Here is a 23,542-nt window from a genome sequence, read left to right as displayed (position 1 = left end):
GATTCCCAAGTCCGTGTCCTTTGACTCGGGCCCCGCTGCTTTGCCGCTTTCCCTGAGGTAAGGAACTGCAGGCCAGGCGGGTAGGACGGCTTCCCGAGCGCTTAGTCCAGTGCTCTGCACACGGTAAGCGCTCAATAAATACGACTGAATGAATGAATGATGGTTGATAGCCACATTCTCCCCTCCATCCCACCCTCTGCCTTCCTGGAGGCGGTGGCCAGACTCCCACAGTGAGCAGGAGAGGACGGCGGGGGAGAAGGGGCCGGTGACGCCCTCCCACCCGCCCGCTGAAGTCTCAGCGTGGGCCGCTTCGACTTCCACAACCGCTTACCGCAAGACCATCTTTATTTCAAGAAGCCCCAAGCCTGACGGAGAGAGCCGCCCGGTTTACCTCCACGCCGCTCCTAATAAGCCCCGCATTTCACCCTGGCGTCGGAGGCGTGAGGGGTGGGAAGCGGGATCGGTGGGCTTGGGAACTTGTACTTCCCAAGCGCTTCTTACGGTGCTCAGCACGCAGTAAGCGCTCAATGAATACGACTGAATGAATGAATGGGGGAGGCTGAGGAGGATGGGTCTTTCGGACTCCTCCTCCTCCGCCCCCCGGCTTCACCAATCAATCAATCAATCAATTGTATTCACCAGGCCAAGGCAGAACCGTGGGCCCCCAGCGTCGCCCCGGCTTCCGCGCCGCACCCCAAAAGTTACCTGAAAACGTAACGTGAGCGCCTTTCCTTCCCCCAAATAAGTAGCTCTAGGATCTTTAGTTCGGCTCAAACATCACCGTTTCCCCCGTCTGCCCGGGGTGTGCCCAGAAGCGATTGGATCCACGCTGGGAGCGGGCCCGTTACCTGAGTTTCCAAGGAATCCAATCCCTCTCCCGGTTCAGGAGCCCTCTTTTCTACGTTTTTTCTGCCAGCATGCCAAAGGCGGGGCGGGCATCCCCACTCCCACCTCTGCACCTTACGGCTCCCGACGCGTTCTCCCGTTCTGTCCGCAGAGATCCCGGCTCCTCCGCCACCGGCTCGCCGGGAAGGACACCCGGGCCCTGGGGTCCTTGCCCGGGAATAGGGTGATCCCGGTTGGGCTGCCGGGGAAAGGGAGGCCTGGGGATGCGCCTAACCGCTCGCCGGGCGAGCGTGGCGACGTGGGGGCCTGGGCCCGGCCGCCGCTCCTTATCGGGGCGCGAGGAAGCTTCGGCTCGATCCCGTGCCCTCTGTTCTCGGTCCATTCTTCCTCTCCCCGTCTCTGACGTCTCGTAGGGTCCTCTTGGGCAGGGAGGGCATCTGAAAAACCAGCGCAGAACGAGGGGAGCGGTCACAAGGTCACATCCAGCTCTCTGCACACGGTAAGCGCTCAATAAATACGACTGATGATGATGATGTCGGATGCTTAGAGGGAGGCTGGGGTTCTCGTTCGTTTATTCGTATTTATTGAGCGCCTGCTGCGTGCCCAGCGCCGGACTGAGCGCTCGGTTCCGGAGAGGAGGGACAAGGCGGGTGAGACGGCCGAAGAGGAGAGATTTCCGTGTTTTCCGGAGATCCGCGCCGCCTCCTCTTCCCAAACCGGAGCGGACCCCCTTCTCCCAACTTTGGGGGGTGTCCCGATGGTAGTCGGGAGCAGAAGTGGGGCGACAGGGCGGGTGTCGTGTCAGACGCTCGGCGGTTGATAATAATGAGGTTATTTGCTAAGCGCTCGCTAATGGGCCCCGCACGGTGCCGAGCGCCGGCGGTCGCGTGGCTCGGTGGAAAGAGCCCGGGCTTTGGAATCAGAGGTCATGGGTTCAAGTCCCACCTCTGCCAATTGTCGGCTGGGTGACTTTGGGCAAGTCACCTCGCTTCGTGGCTCAGCGGAAAGAGCCCGGGCTTTGGAGTCAGAGGCCGTGGGTTCCGACCCCGGCTCCGCCAGCTGTCGGCTGGGTGGCTTGGGGCAAGTCACCGCACTTCTCTGGGCCTCAGTTCCCTCATCTGGAAAATGGTGATAAGACTGGGAGACCCCTGTGGGACAACCTGATCACCCTGTAACCTCCCCAGCGCTTAGAACAGTGCTTTGCACATAGTCAGCGCTTAACAAATGCCATTATTATTATTATTATTCTCTGTGCCTCAGTTACCTCATCTGTAAAATGGGGATTAAGACTGTGAGCCCCCTGTAGGACAACCTGATCACCTTGGAACCTCCCCAGCGCTTAGAACAGTGCTTTGCGCATAGTAAGCGCTTAACAAATGCCATTATTATTATTATTATTATTCTCTGTGCCTCAGTTCCCTCATCTGTAAAATGGGGATTAAGACTGTGAGCCCCCTGTAGGACAACCTGATCACCTTGGAACCTCCCCAGCGCTTAGAACAGTGCTTTGCACATAGTCAGCGCTTAACAAATGCCATTATTATTATTATTCTTCTTCTCTGTGCCTCAGTTCCCTCATCTGTAAAATGGGGATTAAGACTGTGAGCCCCCTGTAGGACAACCTGATCACCTTGGAACCTCCCCAGCGCTTACAACAGTGCTTTGCGCATAGTAAGCGCTTAACAAATGCCATTATTATTATTATTATTATTCTCTGTGCCTCAGTTCCCTCATCTGTAAAATGGGGATTAAGACTGTGAGCCCCCTGTAGGACAACCTGATCACCTTGGAACCTCCCCAGCGCTTACAACAGTGCTTTGCGCATAGTAAGCGCTTAACAAATGCCATTATTATTATTATTATTATTCTCTGTGCCTCAGTTCCCTCATCTGTAAAATGGGGATTAAGACTGTGAGCCCCCTGTAGGACAACCTGATCACCTTGGAACCTCCCCAGCGCTTAGAACAGTGCTTTGCGCATAGTCAGCGCTTAACAAATGCCATTATTATTATTATTCTTCTTCTCTGTGCCTCAGTTCCCTCATCTGTAAAATGGGGATTAAGACTGTGAGCCCCCTGTCGGACAACAAACAGTGCTTTGCACATAGTAAGCGCTTAACAAATGCCATTATTATTATTATTACTATTCTTCTCTGTGCCTCAGTTACCTCACCTGTAAAATGGGGATTAAGACTGTGAGCCCCCTGTAGGACAACCTGATCACCTTGGAACCTCCCCAGCGCTTAGAACAGTGCTTCGCACATAGTAAGCGCTTAACAAATGCCATTATTATTATTCTTCTTCTCTGGGCCTCAGTCCCCTCATCTGTAAAATGGGGATTAAGACTGTGAGCCCCCTGTAGGACAACCTGATCACCCTGGAACCTCCCCAGCGCTTACAACGGTGCTTTGCACATAGTAAGCGCTTAACAAATGCCATTATTATTATTATTCTCTGTGCCTCAGTTCCCTCATCTGTAAAATGGGGATTAAGACTGTGAGCCCCCTGTAGGACACCCTGATCACCTTGGAACCTCCCCAGCGCTTAGAACGGCGCTTTGCGCATAGTAAGCGCTTAACAAATGCCATTATCATTATTATTATTATTATTGTGCCACCCGGAAGCCATTTCTGAGCAGATACGGGGTCCACGCAAGGCCTGGGCCATTTTGCCCGGTCTCCTCGGCGACCCGGGTTGCCCGGGCACGGCCCCGATGCCCCCCGCGCGCCCGCCACCACCGTGCCACCTACCGCCGGGGGTGGCGGCGCTTCGAGGTGGCGGCCGAGGAACGACAGCAGGCGCCTCCAGATAAGGCCGCTCCCCATGAACATGATCCCCGTGACCAGCCAGAAGACGCGGTGGTCCTGCAACGGAGGAGGAGGAGGAGGAGGAGGGGGAGGCCGTCAGTCGGGGCGCGTCCCCGCCGGCCGGTCCCTCGGAGGCCGGGGCGCTTCCCGGAAGCCCAATTCCCGCCCCGACTCATCTCCTCCGAGCCCCCACCCCGTCGCTCCTCACACAGCCCACCACGTGAGGACTACGAGGGCAGGTCACCTCACTTCTCCGGGCCTCAGTTTCCTCAACTATACAACGGGGATTAAGACCGCGAGCCCCACGTGGGACACGGACTGCATCCAGCCCGATTAACGTGTAATAATAATAATGACGACGGCATTTACTAAGCGCTTACTACGTGCTGGGGCGGTTACAAGGTGATCAGGCTGTCCCACGGGGGGCTCACGGTTTTCATCCCCGTTTTCCAGATGAGGGAACTGAGGCCCAGAGAAGGGACTTCCCCTTTTAGACTGTGAGCCCGCTGTTGGGTAGGGACCGTCTCTCTATGTTGCCAACTTGGACTTCCCAAGCGCTTAGTACAGTGCTCTGCACACAGTAAGCGCTCAATAAATACGATTGATTGATTGTGACTTGCCCGAAGTCACCCAGCTGACAACGGGAGGAGCCGGCGTTTGAACCCATGACCTCTGACTCCAAAGCCCGGGCTCTTTCCACTGAGCCATGCTGCTTCCAATGGGGAAATGGGGATTAATCAATCAATCAATCACATTTATTGAGCGCTTACTGTGTGCACAGCACTGGACTAAGCGCTTGGGAAGTACAAGTTGGCAACATATAGAGACGGTCCCAACCCGACAGTGGGCTCACAGTCTAAAAGCTTCCACTGTCTCCCGCCCCAGAGACTCTCCATCACCATCATCATCAATCATATTTATTGAGCGCTTACTGTGTGCAGAGCACTGTACTAAGCGCTTGGGAAGTCCAAGTTGGCAACATTTAGAGACAGTCCCTACCCAACAGTGGGCTCACAGTCTAAAAATTAAGACTGTGAGCCCCATGTGGGACAGGGGCTGTGTCCAACCTGATAAGCGCTTAACACATAATAAGCGCTTAACGGTATCATCCTCATCGTCATTATTACTGACGGACCCCTATCTCCTCCTGCCTATCTGTAAGTCATCTCAGTGACCGTCTCCTCCACCCCTCGGTCGTATTTACTGAGCGCTCACTGCGTGCAGAGCACTGTACTGAGCCCTTGGGAGGGTCCCACACCACACAGAGTCGGCAGATGTGTTCCCTGCCCGCCTCGATCTTACCGTCTAGAGGGGGAGATGGGCATTAGGAAATTATTTATCTTACTTGTACATATCTATTTATTTTATTTTGTTAGTATGTTTGGTTTTGTTGTCTGTCTCCCCTTTCTAGACTGTGAGCCCACTGGTGGGTAGGGACCGTCTCTATATGTTGCCAACTTGGACTTTCCAAGCGCTCTGCACACAGTAAGCGCTCAATCAATACGACTGATTGATTGAATTACGGATGAAGCGCCGAGGGGCCGAGGGGAGGGCGACGCGGAAGGGAGGAGAGCGGTTTGTCCAGGGCCCGGCCCAGCCCGGAGCCACCAGCCTCCAGCCGGGGGCCGGAGTCACTTCCGAGCGTCCGGCTGGCCCTCACCTCCTCCAGGGAGGACTCCAGGTTCATGCCGAAGGCCACGCCGATGAGGCCGAAGAGCGAGAGGGAGAAGGTGCCCATGGTCAGCTGCAGGTTCAGCCGCATCATCACGTTCCGGTGGCTGGAGGGGAGGACGGCCGGCCGGGATCAGGCCGCGTGGTCCAACATCGCCGGGAATCCCAGTGTTGGGATGCCCCTTCCTCTTCCCGGCCCAATCCCCACCCTAACGGAGGGATCCGCCCCCGGCATTCGAGCGGAGGCTCCCGTCCTCCCCCGGGCGCTCTGCGCCGAGCCCCGCGGACCTGTCCAGGTTGATGAAGATGACGCTCTCCGAGTCGTCGATCAGGACCCGCAGCTCGCGAGCCTGGTTGGCCAGGTCTTCCGCCAGCCGGTAGTAGTTGTCCAGCAGCAGCTCCATCTCTTCGGCGTGGTCGATCCCGCCTCTGCTCCCCGCCCTGGACGGGGGACACGGGAGGCAGGTTGCCACCACCCACGCCCGGGCCACACTCTTTTTTTTTTTTGACGGCGCTTACTACGTGCGAAGCACTGTTCTAAGCGCTGGGGAGGTTACGAGGTGATCAGGTTGTCCCTTGGGGGGCTCACAGTCTTCATCCCCATTTTCCAGGTGAGGGAACTGAGGCCCAGAGAAGTGAAGTGACTTGCCCGAAGTCCCACAGCGGAGCCGGGATTTGAACCCATGACCTCCGACTCCAAAGCCCGGGCTCTACCCACTGAGCCACGCTGCTTCTCTAGACACGCCGGCTGCCTTCGGAAAAAAACCGGTGGCCCGGTGGATAGAGGCTGGGGCCTGGGATTCAGAAGGCCCTGGGTTCTAGCGTGTCACTTTGCTTCTCTGCCTCGGGTCCCTCATCTGTAAAATGGGGATTAAGGCCGGGAGCTCCGTTTGGGACCGTGTCCGACCTCAGTACGGTGTCTGCCACGCGGTGAGCGCTTAACAAACACCACGACGGACAAAAGAAGGCCAAGTGGAGGCACCGGAGCGGGAGAGAGAGGCCGGCCCGGCGGTTGATCCCGGTCACGCCCGGCTCCGGGGGGGAACTTCGGATGGGCAGTTCCACACACAGTAAGCGCTCAATAAACGCGATCGAATGGATGAATGAACGAGTTGGGGGGCACCCCTCTGCCCCCCGATTCCCCCACAGCGGCCGGCCCCCTCCCCAGCGACCGGACGGGAGACCACTCACGCCGCCGCGGGATCCGTCCGTTTGGTCAAGCAGAGCTCTTCCATCAGCTCCTCCTCATCCAGGATGTCCAGGATGGACTCTTTGAAGACTTTAATATCCGTCTCAAGTTCGGACAGGCTGAGGAAGGGGCGAGCGTTTAGTCCAGTGCTCTGCGCACCGTAAGCGCTCAATAAATACGACTGATTGATGGAGGGAGCATCCCAACCCGGGCCCCGTTTCGGCCGGACGGCCCGAGTGCCGTCCAAGGAGACGTCGGGGCTCAATCAATCGTATTGACTGAGCGCTTCCTGTGGGCAGAGCACTGCACTAAGCGCTTGGGAAGTCCAAGCTGGCAACGTATAGAGACGGTCCCGACCCGACAGTGGGCTTACAGTCTAGAAGGGGGAGGCGGAGAAGAAAACTAAAAAAAGGCTCACCTCTTGCCGTTCTGCAGCAGGACGTGCAGCTTGCTGCGGTCCACCGACGAATGTTTGGGGTCCACCAGGGCCTCCAGCGTCTCCAGGATCAGGGGCTGCAAGGCGCTCAGTTTCCCCCGCAAGGCGCCCACCTAATGGACACCACGGCCCCCCCGCCACAACGTCGGCCCTCGCCCGTCCCCCTGGACGGGGAGCGCTCGGTCCAGTGGCCCGCACGCGGTTTGAGCGCTGCGGTAACCGCCCCGCACTGACCCGATACTGCAGCAGGGCCTCCGTGGCTCTGAACTCAAAGGGCAAGGAGGCGGTGAGGAGCTGGCCCTCCAGGGCCAGCTGGGCTGGCAGGTCGCGGAACAGCCACGGTTCCGGCTGGACGTGGCGGTGATCTAGTAGCAGAAGATATTCTGGGGTTATCACAGCCTTCAAGGACTGCAAGAGAACAGGGAGGCGGAGGAGGGGGTCACCACGGGCGGCGGCCGCGCACTTGTGCTAACGGCTTTTAGACTGGGAGCCCGCTGTTGGGTCGGGACCGTCTCTATATGTTGCCAACTTGCACGTCCCGAGCGCTCGGTACAGTGCTCTGCACACAGTAAGCGCTCAATAAATACGATTGATGATGATGATGATGACTGTGAGCCCGCTGTTGGGTCGGGACCGTCTCTATATGTTGCCAACTTGCACTTGCCAAGCGCTTAGTGCAGTGCTCTGCACATAGGAGGCACTCAATAAATACGATTGATGATGATGATGACTTTTAGACTGTGAGCCCCCTGTTGGGTCGGGACTGTCTCTATATGTTGCCAACTTGCACGTCCCAAGCGCTTAGTACAGTGCTCTGCACACTGTAAGCGCTCAATAAATACGACTGATGATGATGACTTTTAGACTGTGAGCCCGCTGTTGGGTCGGGACCGTCTCTATATGTTGCCAACTTGCACTTCCCAAGCGCTTAGTCCAGTGCTCTGCACACAGTAAGCGCTCAATAAATACGATTGATGATGATGATGACGACTTTTAGACTGTGAGCCCCCCGTTGGGTCGGGACCGTCTCTATATGTTGCCAACTTGCACTTCCCAAGCGCTTAGTACAGTGCTCTGCACACAGTAAGAGCTCAGTAAATGTGAATGAATGAATGATTGTTGCCAACTTGTACTTCCCAAGTGCTTATGCTTAGTCCAGTGCTCTGCACACAGGAAGAGCTCAATAAATACGATTGATGATGATGATGATGACTTTTAGACTCTGAGCCCGCTGTTGGGTCGGGACTGTCTCTATATGTTGCCAACTTGCACTTCCCAAGCGCTTAGTACAGTGCTCTGCACACAGTAAGTGCTCAGTAAATGTGAATGAATGAATGATTGTTGCCAACTTGTACTTCCCAAGTGCTTAGTCCAGTGCTCTGCACACAGGAAGAGCTCAATAAATACGATTGATGATGATGACTTTTAGACTGTGAGCCTGCTGTTGGGTCGGGACCGTCTCTATATGTTGCCAACTTGCACTTCCCAAGTGCTTAGTACAGTGCTCTGCACACAGTAAGCGCTCAATAAATGTGACAATGAATGATTGTTGCCAAATTGTACTTCCCAAGCGCTTAGTCCAGTGCTCTGCACACAGTAAGTGCTCAATAAATACGATTGATTGATTGACACTAAGGACGGCGTCCGTTAAGCGCTTACTATGCGCCAGCCGCTGGGAGATGCCAGGGAATCAGGTTCCCAGTCTTCGTTCCCGATGGGGTGGCTTTCGGTACGTCTCTGTACTTTAATAATAATAATAATAATGGCATTTATTAAGCGCTTACTATGTGCAAAGCACTGTTCTAAGCGCTGGGAAGGTTACAAGGTGATCAGGTTGTCCCACGGGGGGCTCACGGTCTTCATCCCCATTTGACAGATGAGGTCACTGAGGCCCAGAGAAGTGAAGTGACTTGCCCAAAGTCACCCAGCTGGCAATTGGCGGAGCCGGGATTTGAACCCATGACCTCTGACTCCAAAGCCCGGGCTCTTTCCACTGAGCCACGCTGCTTCTCTGACAGGCTGACAGGGTAGATCCAAGGTGATCAGGTTGTCCCACGTGGGGCTCACGGTCTTCACCCCCATTTTCCAGATGAGGTCACTGAGGCCCAGAGAAGTGAAGTGACTTGCCCAAAGCCACCCAGATGACAAGTGGCGGGGCCGGGATTTGAACCCATGACCTCTGACTCCCAAGCCCGGGCTCTTCCCACTGAGCCACGCCGCTTCTCTCGGCGGGGCTCTTCTTTTGATCTCACTGAACAAGGACCAGGCCAGATAATAATGATGGCATTTATTAAGCGCTTACTATGTGCAAAGCACTGTTCTAAGCGCTGGGGAGGCTACAAGATTATCAGGTTGTCCCTCATGGGGCTCACAGTCTCAGTCCCCATTTTCCAGATGAGGTCACTGAGGCCCAGAGAAGTGAAGTGACTCGCCCAAAGTCACCCAGCTGACAATGGGCGGAGCCGGGATCTGAACCCATGACCTCGGACTCCAAAGCCCGGGCTCTTTCCGACTATGTTGCCAACTTGTACTTCCCAAGCGCTTAGTCCAGTGCTCTGCACACAGTAAGCGCTCAATAAATACGATTGATTGGTTGATTGATTACTGAGCCACGCTGCTTCTCTATAATAATACTCATAATAACTAAGTGCTTACTACGTACCAAGTACTATGCTGAGCACTGGGGTTGATTACCAACAAGATCTACAGTTTTTGGGAAAATACGAGAGGGGAGAAATGATTAGAGATGATCGATTACCTCCATTCTCATGATAATCTTGTTGTTTCTGGCGGCGATGCTCATTAGATGCTGGAAACGTAAATCTCGGGCTTGGAGACCCAATTCCTGGTACAATTCGATTTTCTTCCTCTCTACGAAAGAAGCGATGGGGGCGAGAGTTAGTGGACTACAGAAAGGTTAAAAAAAAAAAAAAACACCCAAAACACCCCACCAGCTCACCACGGGAGAAATCAATCAATCATATTTATTGAGCGCTTACTGTGTGCAGAGCACTGGACTACACGCTTGGGAACATATAGAGACAGTCCCTACCCACAGTCTAAAAGGGGGAGACAGAGAACAAAACCAAACATACTAACAAAATAAAAGAAATAGAATAGATATGTACAAGTAAAATAGAGTAATCAATCAATCAATCGCATTTATTGAGCGCTTACTGTGTGCAGAGCACTGTACTAAGCACTTGGGAAGTCCAAGTTGGCAACATCTAGAGACAGCCCCTACCCAACAGCGGGCTCACAGTCTAAAAGGGGGAGACAGAGAACAAAACCAAACATACTAACAAAATAAAATAAATAGAATAGATATGGACAAGTAAAATAAAGTAATCAATCAATCAATCATATTTATTGAGCGCTTACTGTGTGCAGAGCACTGTGCTAAGCGCTTGGGAAGTACAAGTTGGCAACATCTAGAGACAGTCCCGACCCAACAGTGGGCTCACAGTCTAAAAGGGGGAGACAGAGAACAAAACCAAACATACTGACAAAATAAAATAAATAGAATAGATATGGACAAGTAAAATAAAGTAATCAATCAATCAATCATATTTATTAAGCGCTTACTGTGTGCAGAGCACTGTACTAAGCGCTTGGGAAGTCCAAGTTGGCAACATCTAGAGACAGTCCCGACCCAACAGTGGGCTCACAGTCTGAAAGGGGGAGACAGAGAACAAAACCAAACATACTAACAAAATAAAATAAATAGAATAGACATGGACAAGTAAAATAAATAAATAGAGTAATAAATAGGTACAAACATATATACAGGGAGAAAAAGGTTCCGTTACTGGACAAAATCAAAAAAGTGTGCCGGCCACTGGTCCAAAGAATCAGGAATTTGTAAGCAACCGTGACCCCTTCTCCCCCTGGGATCGGGACAAGATATTCAGGTTTAAGGGGGAGGGAGGACAGGCGTCGGGTCCCCGTTTTACAGATGAGGAAACTGAGGCACGGAGAATCTGAGCCATCCTCTGGGCCCCGAAGCAGAGAATGGGGCTGCGGGGAACGCTACCGTCACCTCCTCTGCTTCAACCTTGATTCGGGATCAATCCATCATATGTATTGAGCGCTTACTGTGTGCAGAGCACTGTACTAAGTGCTTGGGAAGTCCAAGTTGGCAACATATAGGGACAGTCATCATCATCAACATCATCAATCGTATTTATTGAGCGCTTACTATGTGCAGAGCACTGGACTAAGCGCTTGGGAAGTACAAATTGGCAACATATAGGGACAGTCCCTATCCAACAGTGGGCTCACAGTCTAAAAGGGGATCAATCCATCGTATTTATTCAGCGCTTACTGTGTGCACAGCACTGTACTAAGCGCTTGGGAAGTCCAAGTTGGCAACATATAGAGACAGTCATCATCATCATCATCAATCGTATTTATTGAGCACTTACTATGTGCAGAGCACTGTACTAAGCGCTTGGGAAGTACAAATTGGCAACATCTAGAGACAGTCCCTACCCAACAGCGGGCTCACAGTCTAAAAGGGGAAGACAGAGAACAAAACCAAACATACGAACAAAATAAAATGCACAGGATGCACGGAAAGTGACCTGAACGCCCCTCGGACACCGTCCCGGCCCGATTCGGACCGGCCGAGAGGCGCATCCCCCATGTACTCACCGTAAGACGTGACGTTTCCGTTCTTGTCGAATTTCGTCTCCGGGGGTGGGCGGGGAGGAAAAAGCACGGGGTTAATGTTCTTTTTTCAACAAAGCTCGCCAAACATCTCTAGGCTGACAGTCTTACTCCCAGAACTCAGGACCGGCTCTATATGTTGCCAACTCGGACTTCCCAAGCGCTTAGTACAGTGCTCTGCACACGGTAAGCGCTCAATAAATACGAATGAATCTCTCCGAGACCGGGAGCCTGCTGTTGGGTAGGGACCGTCTCTATATGTTGCTGAATTGTAATAATAATAATGATGCTGTTATTTGTTAGGCGCTTACTATGTGCAAAGCACTGTTCTAAGCGCTGGGGAGGTTACAGGGTGATCAGGTTGTCCCACACGGGGGCTCGCAGTCATCATCCCCATTTTCCAGATGAGGGAACTGAGGCCCAGAGAAGTGAAGTGACTTGCCCAAAGTCACCCAGCTGACAGCTGGTGGAGCCGGGATTTGAACCTATGACCTCTGACTCCCAAGCGCTTAGTACGGTGCTCTGCATACAGTAAGCGCTCAATAAATACGGCTGAATGAATGAATCTCTTCTAGAGATTCTAATGATGATGATGATGATGGTATTTGTTAAGTGCTTACTATGTGCAAAGCACTGTCCTAAGCGCTGGGGAGGATACAAGGCAATCAGGTTGTCCCACGGGGGGCTCACGGTCTTCATCCCCATTTTCCAGATGAGGTCACTGAGGCTCAGAGAAGCGAAGTGACTTGCCCAAAGTCCCACAGCTGACACTTGGCAGACCCGGGATTTGAACCCATGACCTCTGACTCCAAAGCCCGGGCTCTTTCCACTGAGCCACGCTGCTTCTCTACTCAATCAATCAGTCGTATTTACTGAGCGCTTACTGTGTGCAGAGCACTGTGCTAAGCACTGGGGAAGTCCAAGTTGGCAACATCTAGAGACGGTCCCTACCCGACAGTGGGGGGTAATCCTAATAATAATGGCATTTATAATGGCATTCCCCCCCTTCTAGACTGTGAGCCCACTGTTGGGTCGGGACTGTCTCTATATGTTGCCAACTTGGACTTCCCAAGCGCTTAGTCCAGTGCTCTGCACACAGTAAGTGCTCAATAAATACGATTGATGGATTGATTGATTAAGGGTCTAACTCTGTGCCAAGCACTGGGATGGATACACCGATACAGCGCTGAGAAGGGGGAAAGTTCCTGCCCTCAGGGAGCGTCTACTTAGTTATCGGAGTTCCTCGGAGGATCCGTGCCCGGGACTTACCACGGCAAACACCGGTGCCACGCTGGCTAGCGTGGCCTGAGTGGCATCTGATGAGCTGAGGCGGAGCAATTCCCCTGGGGAGAAACACGGAGACAGAGACACTGAGCTAAACGCACCGCACCTGATGATTTCCCTCCTTGCTCCGACAACCCCGGGCCTTTTCAATCAATCATTCAATCAATCAATCGTATTTATTGAGCGCTTACCGTGTGCGGAGCACTGTACTTTTCATTCACTCAATCGCATTTATTGAGTCCCTTCTAGACCGTAAGCCCGCTGTTGGGTCGGGACCGTCTCTATATGTCGCCAACTTGGACTTCCCAAGCGCTTCGTACGGTGCTCTGCACACAGTAAGCGCTCAATAAATACGATTGATTGATTGACTGAGCGCTTATTTTGCGCAAAGCACTGAATTAAATCCCCCCTTAAGGACTTGCCAGTTTAGAAGAGGAGAAAGCAGGGGGCTTTTCAATCAATCAATCAATCAATCGTATTTATTGAGCGCTTACTGTGTGCAGAGCACTGGACTAAGCACTTGGGAAGTACAAGTTGGCGACATATTAGAGACAGTCCCTACCCGACAGTGGGCTCACAGTCTAAAAGGGGGAGACAGAGAACAAATCCAAACATACTAACAAAATAAAATAAATAGAACAGATATGTACAAGCAAAATAAATAAATAAATGGAGTAATAAATATGTACAAATCAGAAAGCACTACATCAAGACCACCATCATCAATTCATTCAATGGTATTTATTGAGCGCTTACTGTGCGCAAAGCACTGGACTAAATCCTCCCTTAAGGATTTTACAGTTCAAAAGAGGAGAAAGCAGGGGGCTTTTCCCGTTTGATCCTGTCCCCATTGTTGGGTAGTGACTGTCTCTCTATGTGGCCCATTTGTACTTGGTACAGTGCTCCGCACACGGTAAAGCGCTCAATAAATACGATTGAACGAATGAATGAAAGGAAAGAATAGGAGGGTTGCTTCTATAATAATAATCTTGATTCCTTAGTTTTTAAGAGACACTCAGAAAGGGTCGGGAGGGAGGCAGGCCGTGTCTGATCCGATTATTTTATATCTACCCCAGGATTTATCACGATGCTTAACTTAAATCAGAAAGCACTCCATCAAGACCACCATCATTAATTCATTCAATGGTATTTATTGAGCGCTTACTGTGTGCAAAGCACTGGCCTAAATCCTCCCCTAAGGATTTTACAGTTCAAAAGAGGAGAAAGCAGGGGGCTTTTCCTCTTTGATCCTGTCCCTGTTGTTGGGTAGGGACCGTCTCTAAATGTGACCCATTTGTACTTAGTGCTCCTCACATGGTAAAGCGCTCAATAAGTATGATTGAACGAATAAATGAAAGGAAAGGAGGGTTGCTTCTATAATAATCTTGATTCCTTAGTTTGTAAGAGACACTCGGAAAGGGTCGGGAGGGAGGCCGTGTCTGATCCCATTATTTTATATCTACCCCAGGATTTATCACGATGCTTAACTTCAATCAATCAATCATATTTATTGAGCGCTTACTGTGTGCAGAGCACTGTACTAAGCGCTTGGGAAGTACAAGTTGGCAACATATAGGGACAGTCCCTACCCAACAGTGGGCTCACAGTCTAAAAGGGACTGTCTCTATATGTTGCCAACTTGTACTTCCCAAGCGCTTAGTACAGTGCTCTGCACACAGTAAGTGCTCAATACGATTGATGATGATGATAAAAGGGGGAGACAGAGAACAAAACCAAACATACTAACAAAATAAATTAAATAGAATAGATATGTACAAGCAAAATAGAGTAATAAATATGTACAAATCAGAAAGCACTCCATCAAGACCATCATCATTAATTCATTCAATTGTATTTATTGAGCGCTTACTGTGCGCAGAACACTGGACTAAATCCTCCCTTAAGGAATTTACAGTTCAAAAGAGGAGAAAGCAGGGGGCTTTTCCCCTTTGATTCTGTCCCTGTTGTTGGATAGTGACTGTCTCTATATGTGGCCCATTTGTACTTAGTACAGTGCTCCGCACACGGTAAAGCGCTCAATAAATACGATTGAACGAATGAATGAAAGAATAGGAGGGTTGGTTCTATAATAATAATCTTGATTCCTTAGTTTTTAAGAGACACTGCGACAGAAAACTAATCTGGGCTGGGGAGGGTTGGGAGGGAGGCCGTGTCTAATCTGATTATTTTATATCTACCCCAGGATTTATCACGATGCTTAACTTAAATCAGAAAGCACTCCATCAAGACCACCATCATTAATTCATTCAATTGTATTTATTGAGCGCTTCCTGTGTGCAGAGCACTGGACTAAATCCCCCCTTAAGGATTTTACAGTTCAAAAGAGGAGAAAGCAGGGAGCTTTTCCCGTTTGATCCTGTCCCCATTGTTGGGTAGTGACTGTCTCTCTATGTGGCCCATTTGTACTTGGTACAGTGCTCTGCACACGGTAAAGCGCTCAATAAATACGACTGAACGAATGAATGAAAGGAAAGAATAGGAGGGTTGCTTCTATAATAATAATCTTGATTCCTTAGTTTTTAAGAGACACTCAGAAAGGGTCGGGAGGGAGGCAGGCCGTGTCTGATCCGATTATTTTATATCTACTCCAGGATTTATCACGATGCTTAACTTAAATCAGAAAGCACTCCATCAAGACCACCATCATTAATTCATTCAGTGGTATTTATTGAGCGCTTACTGTGCACAAAGCACTGGACTAAATCCTCCCTTAAGGATTTTACAGTTCAAAAGAGGAGAAAGCAGGGGGCTTTTCCCCTTTGATTCTGTCCCTGTTGTTGGGTAGGGACCTTCTCTAAATGTGACCCATTTGTACTTAGTGCTCCTCACACGGTAAAGCGCTCAATAAGTACGATTGAACGAATAAATGAAAGGAAAGGAGGGTTGCTTCTATAATAATAATCTTGATTCCTTAGTTTGTAAGAGACACTGGGACAGAAAACTAATCTGGGCTGGGGAGGGTTGGGAGGGAGGCCGTGTCTGATCCCATTATTTTATATCTACCCCAGGATTTATCACGATGCTTAACTTAAATCAGAGAGCACTCCATGAAGACCACCATCATTAATTCATTCAACTGTACTTATTGAGCGCTTACTGTGTGCAAAGAACTGGACTAAATCCTCCCCCAAGGATTTTACAGTTCAAAAGAGGAGAAAGCAGGGGGCTTTTCCCCTTTGATTCTGTCCCTGTTGTTGGGTAGGGACCTTCTCTAAATGTGACCCATTCGTACTTAGTGCTCCTCACATGGTAAAGCGCTCAATAAGTACGATTGAACGAATAAATGAAAGGAAAGGAGGGTTGCTTCTATAATAATAATCTTGATTCCTTAGTTTCTAAGAGACACTGAGACAGAAAACTAATCTGGGCTGGGGAGGGTTGGGAGGGAGGCCGTGTCTAATCTGATTATTTTATATCTACCCCAGGATTTATCACGATGCTTAACTTAAATCAGAGAGCACTCCATGAAGACCACCATCAATAATTCATTCAATTGTATTTATTGAGCACTTACTGTGTGCAGAACACTGGACCAAATCCTCCCTTAAGGATTTTACAGTTCAAAAGAGGAGAAAGCAGGGGGCTTTTCCCCTTTGATCCTGTCCCTGTTGTTGGGTAGTGACTGTCTCTCTATGTGGTCCATTTGTACTTAGTACAGTGCTCCACACACGGTAATGCACTCAATAAATACGACTGAACGAATGAATGAAAGAATAGGAGGGTTGCTTCTATAATAATAATCTTGATTCCTTAGTTTTTAAGAGACATTGCGACAGTACAGTGCTCTGCACATAGTAAGCGCTCAATAAATACGATTGATTGATTGATTGATTGAGGGAGGCCGTGTCTAATCTGATTATTTTATATCTACCCCAGGATTTATCACGATGCTTAACTTAAATCAGAGAGCACTCCATGAAGACCACCATCATTAATTCATTCAATTGTATTGAGCTCTTACTGTGCGCAAAGCACTGGACTTTAATTATTACTCTATTTATTTTACTTGTACCTATCTATTCTATTCATTTTATTTTGTTAGTATGTTTGGTTTTGTACTCTGTCTCCCCCTTCTAGACTGTGAGCCCACTGTTGGGTAGGGACTGTCTCTATATGTTGCCAGCTTGTACATCCCAAGCGCTTAGTACAGTGCTCTGCACACAGTAAGGCCTCAATAAATACGATTGATTGATTGATTGATTGGACTAAATCCTCCCTTAAGGATTTTACTGTTCAAAAGAGGAGGAAGCAGGGGGCTTTTCCCCTTTGATCCTGTCCCTGGTGTTGGGTAGTGACTGTCTCTCTATGTGGCCCATTTGTACTTAATACAGTACTCCGCACACGGTAAATCAATCATCAATCGTATTTATTGAGTGCTTCCTGTGTGCAGAGCACTGTACTAAGCGCTTGGGAAGTCCAAGTTGGCAACATCTAGGGACAGTCCCTACCCCACAGTGGGCTTACAGTCTAGAAGGTTGCCAACTTGGACTTCCCAAGCGCTTAGTCCAGTGCTCTGCACTCAGTAATTGCTCAATAAATACGACTGAATGAATGATGAATTGATTGATTGATTGATGGCATTTGTTTAGCGCTTACAATGTGCGAAGCACTGTTGTGAAAGAGGGGTTAAAAGCCGTGACCTTGTGACCCCTAGGCCACACTGCCCCCCCACCCGGTGGTGGCCAATGGGAGGCCGGACTCACTCGTCACGTGGGGCCGCCGTGCGTCCGTGCGTGCCGTGCGTGCGCTCAGCGTCGCCCCCCACAGGCCGCGCACGGGACCCCCGACGTTGGGGGGCCCCCGCAGCAGGAGCAGGAGCAGCCCCGCCACGCTCCCCATAGCTCCCCCGGCCCACTGCGCAGGCGCCGCCGGCGGGGGCCTCAACGCCCTGTCTACTGCGCAGGCGCCACCAGGCGACCTTCTCCCCACTGCGCTTGCGCCGGCTCCCAGAACGCAACGCCATGCACCCCCCCCCCACCGCGCATGCGCTGACGGCACCCTTCCACTGCGCACGTGCCGGCGGCCCTCGGAACCCAACGTCGTACACTCCCCCCCCCCCCACCGCGCATGCGCTGCCGGCCCCCTTCCACTTCGCACGTACCGGCGGCCCAACAATCAATCAATCGTATTTATTGAGCGCTTACTGTGTGCAGAGCACTGTACTAAGCGCTTGGGAAATACAAGTTGGCAACATATAGAGACAGTCCCTACCCAACAGTGGGCTCACAGTCTAAAAGGGGGAGACAGAGAACACCACACTAACAAAATTAATAGAATAGAAATGTACAAGTAAAATAAATAGAGTAATCAATCAATCGTATTTACTGAGCGCTTCCTGTGTGCAGAGCACTGGACTAAGCGCTTGGGAAGTACAAGTTGGCAACATATAGAGACGGTCCCTACCCAACAGTGGGCTCGCAGTCTAAAAGGGGGAGACAGAGAACAAAACCAAACATACTAACAGAATAAATAGAATAGATATGTACAAGTAAAATAAATAGAGTAATCAATCAATCAGTCGTATTTATTGAGCACTTACTGTGTGCAGAGCACTGTACTAAGCACTTGTGAAGTACCAAGTTGGCAACATATAGAGACAGTCCCTACCCAACAGTGGGCTCACAGTCTAAAAGGGGGAGACAGAGAACAACACCAAACTTACTAACAAAATAAAATAAATAGAATAGACACGTACAAGTAAAATAGAGTAATCAATCAATCAGTCAATCGTATTTATTGAGTGCTTACGGTGTGCAGAGCACTGGACTAAGCGCTTGGGAAGTACAAGTTGGCAACATCTGGAGCCAGTCCCTACCCAACAGTGGGCTCACAGTCTAAAAGGGGGAGACAGAGAACAACACCAAACACACTAACAAAATAAAATAAATAGAACAGATATGTACATGTAAAATAAATAAATACAGTAATCAATCAATCAATCGTATTTATTGAGCACTTCCTGTGTGCAGAGCACTGTACTAAGCACTTGGGAAGTACCAAGTTGGCAACATACAGAGACAGTCCCTACCCAACAGTGGGCTCACAGTCTAAAAGGGGGAGACAGAGAACAAAACCAATCAATCAATCGTATTTATTGAGCGCTTACTGTGTGCTGAGCACTGTACTGAGCGCTTGGGAAGTACAAGTCGGCAACATATAGAGACAGCCCCCACCCATCAGTGGGCTCGCAGTCTAAAAGGGGGAGACAGAGAACAAAACCAAACATACTAACAAAATAAAATAAATAGAATAGCTATGTACAAGTAAAATAAATAAATAGAGTAATAAATATGTACAAACATATATACAGGTGCTGTGGGGAAGGGAAGGAGGTAAGATGGGGGGATAATGAGGTGGAACACAACAGCACTACACTGCAGTCCCCCTCCACTGCAGCCCCGCCCACCGCGCATGCGCCAACCCCTTCCGCTACAGCCCCGCCCACCACGCATGCGCTAACCCTTTCCACTACAGCCCCGCCCACCGCACATACACCGACGGGCCCCCTCCACTCCAGCCCCGCATACCGCGCATGCGCCGACGGGCCACCTCAACCCTCCACGCATGCGCCGGCATCCCGCCGCCACCCCCCACCAACGCCCGCCCACTGCGCATGCGCTCCAAGCCGGTTTTCAGCCTGGCCTGGGCCACGTGATCCAATCAATCATTCATCGTATTTATTGAGCGCCTACTGCGTGCAGAGCACTGTACTAAGCGCTTGGAAAGCACAATTCAGCAACAGATGGAGACAGCCCCTACCCAACAACGGGCTCACAGTCTAGAAGGGGGAGACAGACAACAAGACAAATAGGTGTCAATACCATCAAAATAATTAGAATTATAGCTCTAAACACATCATCAATAAAATAAATGGAGTAATAAACACCTACAAATAGACACAAGCGCTGTGGGGAGGGAGTGGGGGCGATGGGGAGGGGAGGAGGACCAGAGGGAAAGGGGGGGCTTAGTCTGGGAAGGCCTCCTGGAGGAGGTGGGCCTTCAGGAGGGCTTTGAAGCTGGGGGAGTGTGATTGTTCACCAACAGATTTTTGAAGATCAGACCAGAATCAATCAATCAATCAATCAATCGTATTTATTGAGCACTTACTGTGTGCAGAGCACTGTACTAAGCGCTTGGGAAGTACAAGTTGGCAACATATAGAGACAGTCCCTACCCAACAGGGGGAACACTGTTCCTTTGCTTCGAAGTTTTTAAAAATCCTGGGGTCGCTCCTTTCCCCCTCAGATGAATTTAGTCAAGGTGTTTCCATGAAATATCATCTATAGCTCACCCCCTTCTGGTCCATCCATCACTCTGTCAATCAACCAATGGAATGTATTCAATCAATCAATCGTATTTATTGAGCTCTTACTGTGTGCAGAGCACTGTACTAAGCACTTGAGAAGTCCAAGTTGGCAACATATAGAGATGGTCCCTACCCAATAGTGTGCTCACAGTTTAGAAGGGGGAGAAAGAGAACAAAACAAAACATATTAACAAAATAATGTATTGATCATTTACTACATGCCGAGCACTGTTCTAAGCACTTGGGAGAGTACCTCAGAATTTGCGGGCACATTCTCTGCCCACAATGAGTTTACAGTCTAGAGGGGGAGACAGACATTAATATGAGGTCGTGGGTTCTAATCCCTGCTCCGTCACTGTCAGATGCGTGACTTCGGGGAAGTCACTTCACTTCTCTGGGCCTCAGTTCCCTCATCTGGAAAACGGGGATGAAGACTGTGAACCTGATTACCTTGTATCTACCTCGGCACTTAGAACAGTCTTGGCACATAGTAAGCGCTTAATAAATGCCATTATTATTCTCTGGGCCTCAGTTGCCTCATCTGTAAAACGGGGATGAAGACTGTGAACCTGATCACCTTGTAACCTCCCCAGCACTTAGAACAGTGCTTGACACATAGTAAGCGCTTAATAAATGCCATCATTATTATTATTATTATACTCTGTGCCTCAGTTCCCTCATCTGTAGAATGGGGATTGAGACCGTGAGCCCCTCGTGGGACAGGGACTGTGTCCAACCCGATTTGCCTGTATCCACCCTAGTGCTTAGAACAGTGCCTGGCACATAGTAAGTGCTTAACAAATACCATTATTATTAATATAAATAAATTATGGTTATGGACATAAGTGCTGTGGGAGCTTGGGGGAGGTGAGTGAATAAAGGGAGCAAATAAGGGTGACGCAGAAGGGAGTGGGAGAAAAGGAAATGAGGGCTTATCAATCAATCAATCAATCGTATTTATTGAGCGCTTACTGTGTGCAGAGCACTGTGCTAAGCGCTTGGGAAGTACAAGCTGGCAACATATAGAGACAGTCCCTACCCAACAGTGGGCTCACAGTCTAGAAGGGGGAGACAGAGAACAAAACCAAACATACTAACAAAATAAAATAAATAGTAGGGAATATAGTAATAGTAAGGGAAGGCCTCTTGGAGGAGTTGGGCCTTCAGTAAGGCTTCGAAGGTGTGACTTCTGGGTTGGATTTAGCGGAAAGATTCAAAAAATATAAATCCAGAATTGGTAATCTCCCTCCCCATCTGTGAGTGAACCCCATGTGGAACAGAGACTCTGTCTGATCTGAGCAGATTATATCTATCCCAATTCTTAGCCCAGTGCTTGGCAATTAGTATTTAACAAACACTACAATTCTGTGTGTAGGGGTGGGGGAGCATCGTGATTGAGAAAACCCACCATTGGGCAAATTTAGAAACTTCTTTGGGGGTCTACAGATTATCCACCCGTGATGCCCAGGGTACCGTCAGGATCAGGGGGAGAAACTCGCGCCATTCTTAATTTTTCAGCCCCTGTCCACCTGCAGATGCTGGTTAATCATTAGAAGTGATTGCGGATGCAGGCGAGATGATAAATTACAGGATAAGTTGATCCGGTTGATTAATTTCAGAAACTGAAGGACCTGTTAATCAATAACCTCGGGATCAATGACATCATTTCCTTCCAAATCGCTCTCCTATTATTCATTCATTCCTTCATTTATTTCCGCATATTTGTTGAGCACTTGCTTTGTGCAGCACACTGTACTAAGCGCTTGGGATTGTACGACGCAACAATAAACGGACCCATTCCCTAACCACAAGGAGTTTACAGTCTAGAGGAATGAAATAATAATAATAATGATAGCATTTATTAAGCGCTTACTATGTGCAAAGCGCTGTTCTAAGCGCTGGGGAGGTTACAAGGTGGTCGGGTTGTCCCACGTGGGGGCTCACAGTCTTCATCCCCATTTTGCTGATGAGGTAACTGAGGCCCAGAGAAGTTAAGCGGTTTGCCCAACGTCCCACAGCTGACAATTGGAGGAGTGGGATTTGAACCCATGACCCACAAACCCGTACGATTGAATGACCTCTGACTCCGAAGCCCATGCTCTTTCCCCTAAGCCACGCTGCTTCTCCATATACCCATTATTAATAAAAGAACTGAGGCCCAGAGAAGTGAAGTGACTTGCCCAAAGTCACACAGTTGATAAGTGGCGGAGTCTGGATTAGAACCCATGACCTTTGGTTGCCAAGCCCGGGCTATTTCCACTAAGCCACACTGCTTCTCATAGGGCAGGGACCATATCTACCATCTGAGGATTCTGGCAGGGGATAACTAGGTTCTTCAAAGCTTGCATTGACCACCCTCATTTCATTCATTCAATCGTATTTATTGAGCGCTTACTGTGTGCAGAGCACTGTACTAAGCGCTTAGGAAGTGCAAGTCGGCAACATCTAGAGACGGTCCCTCCCCAACAACGGGCTCACAGTCTAGAAGGGGGGAGACAGATGACAAAACAAAACAGGTGGACAGGTGTCAAGTCGCCAGAACAAATAGAATTAAAGCTAAATGCACGTCGCTAACAAAATAAATAGAATAGTAAATATGTACAAGTAAAATAGATAATCTGTACATACATATATACATATATGGAGAAGCAGCGTGGCTCAGTGGAAAGAGCCCGGGCTTTGGAGTCAGAGTTCATGGGTTCAAATCCCCGCTCCACCAATTGTCAGCTGGGTGACTTTGGGCAAGTCACTTCACTTCTCCGAGCCTCAGTTCCCCCATCTGTAAAATGGGGATGAAGACTGTGAGCCCCTCATGGGACAACCTGATTGCCTTGTAACCTCCTCAACACTTAGAACAGTGCTTTGCACATAGTAAGCGCTTAATAAATGCCATCATTATAATTCATTCATTCATTCAATCGCATTTATTGAGCACTTACTGTGTGCAGAGCACTGTACTAAGCGCTTGGGAAGTACAAGTTGGCAACATATAGAGACGGTCCCTACCCAACAGTGGGCTCACAGGGGAACTGAGGCACAGAGAAGTGAAGTGACTTGCCTAAAGTCACACAGCTGACAGTTGGCAGAGCCGGGATTTGAACCCATGAATTCTGACTCCAAAGCCTGAGCTCTTTCCACTGAGACACGCTGCTTCTCCAATAATAACGATAGCATTTGTTAAGCGCTTACTATGTGCCAAGCACTGTTCTAAGCACGGGGGGGGGGGGGGGAGGGGCGGATACAGTGTAATCAGGTTGTCCCACACGGGACTCACAGTCTTCATCCCCATTTTACAGATGAGAAAACTGAGGCCTA

General features: G+C 49.8%; 1 protein-coding gene across 1 annotated transcript; it reads right to left on the bottom strand.

The window, feature by feature from the left end:
- Positions 1 to 327: 327 nt before the first annotated feature.
- MRS2 (magnesium transporter MRS2) lies at positions 328 to 17,837 on the bottom strand. The gene is made up of 11 exons (XM_038771081.1): positions 17,625 to 17,837; positions 12,886 to 12,959; positions 11,602 to 11,638; positions 9,707 to 9,819; positions 7,183 to 7,356; positions 6,931 to 7,061; positions 6,515 to 6,631; positions 5,612 to 5,764; positions 5,313 to 5,430; positions 3,596 to 3,709; positions 328 to 1,283 (listed from the first exon to the last, which is right to left on the bottom strand). Exons 1-11 carry the CDS (start codon positions 17,758 to 17,760, stop codon positions 1,173 to 1,175), a joined length of 1,278 nt encoding a protein of 425 aa, XP_038627009.1. The 5' UTR covers positions 17,761 to 17,837; the 3' UTR covers positions 328 to 1,172.
- Between the last annotated feature and the right edge of the window lie 5,705 nt (positions 17,838 to 23,542).

This window comes from Tachyglossus aculeatus, chromosome X2 (genome assembly GCF_015852505.1).
Source record: "Tachyglossus aculeatus isolate mTacAcu1 chromosome X2, mTacAcu1.pri, whole genome shotgun sequence".
NCBI lineage: Eukaryota > Metazoa > Chordata > Mammalia > Monotremata > Tachyglossidae > Tachyglossus > Tachyglossus aculeatus.
This window is presented reverse-complemented; position numbering and strand designations above follow the sequence as displayed.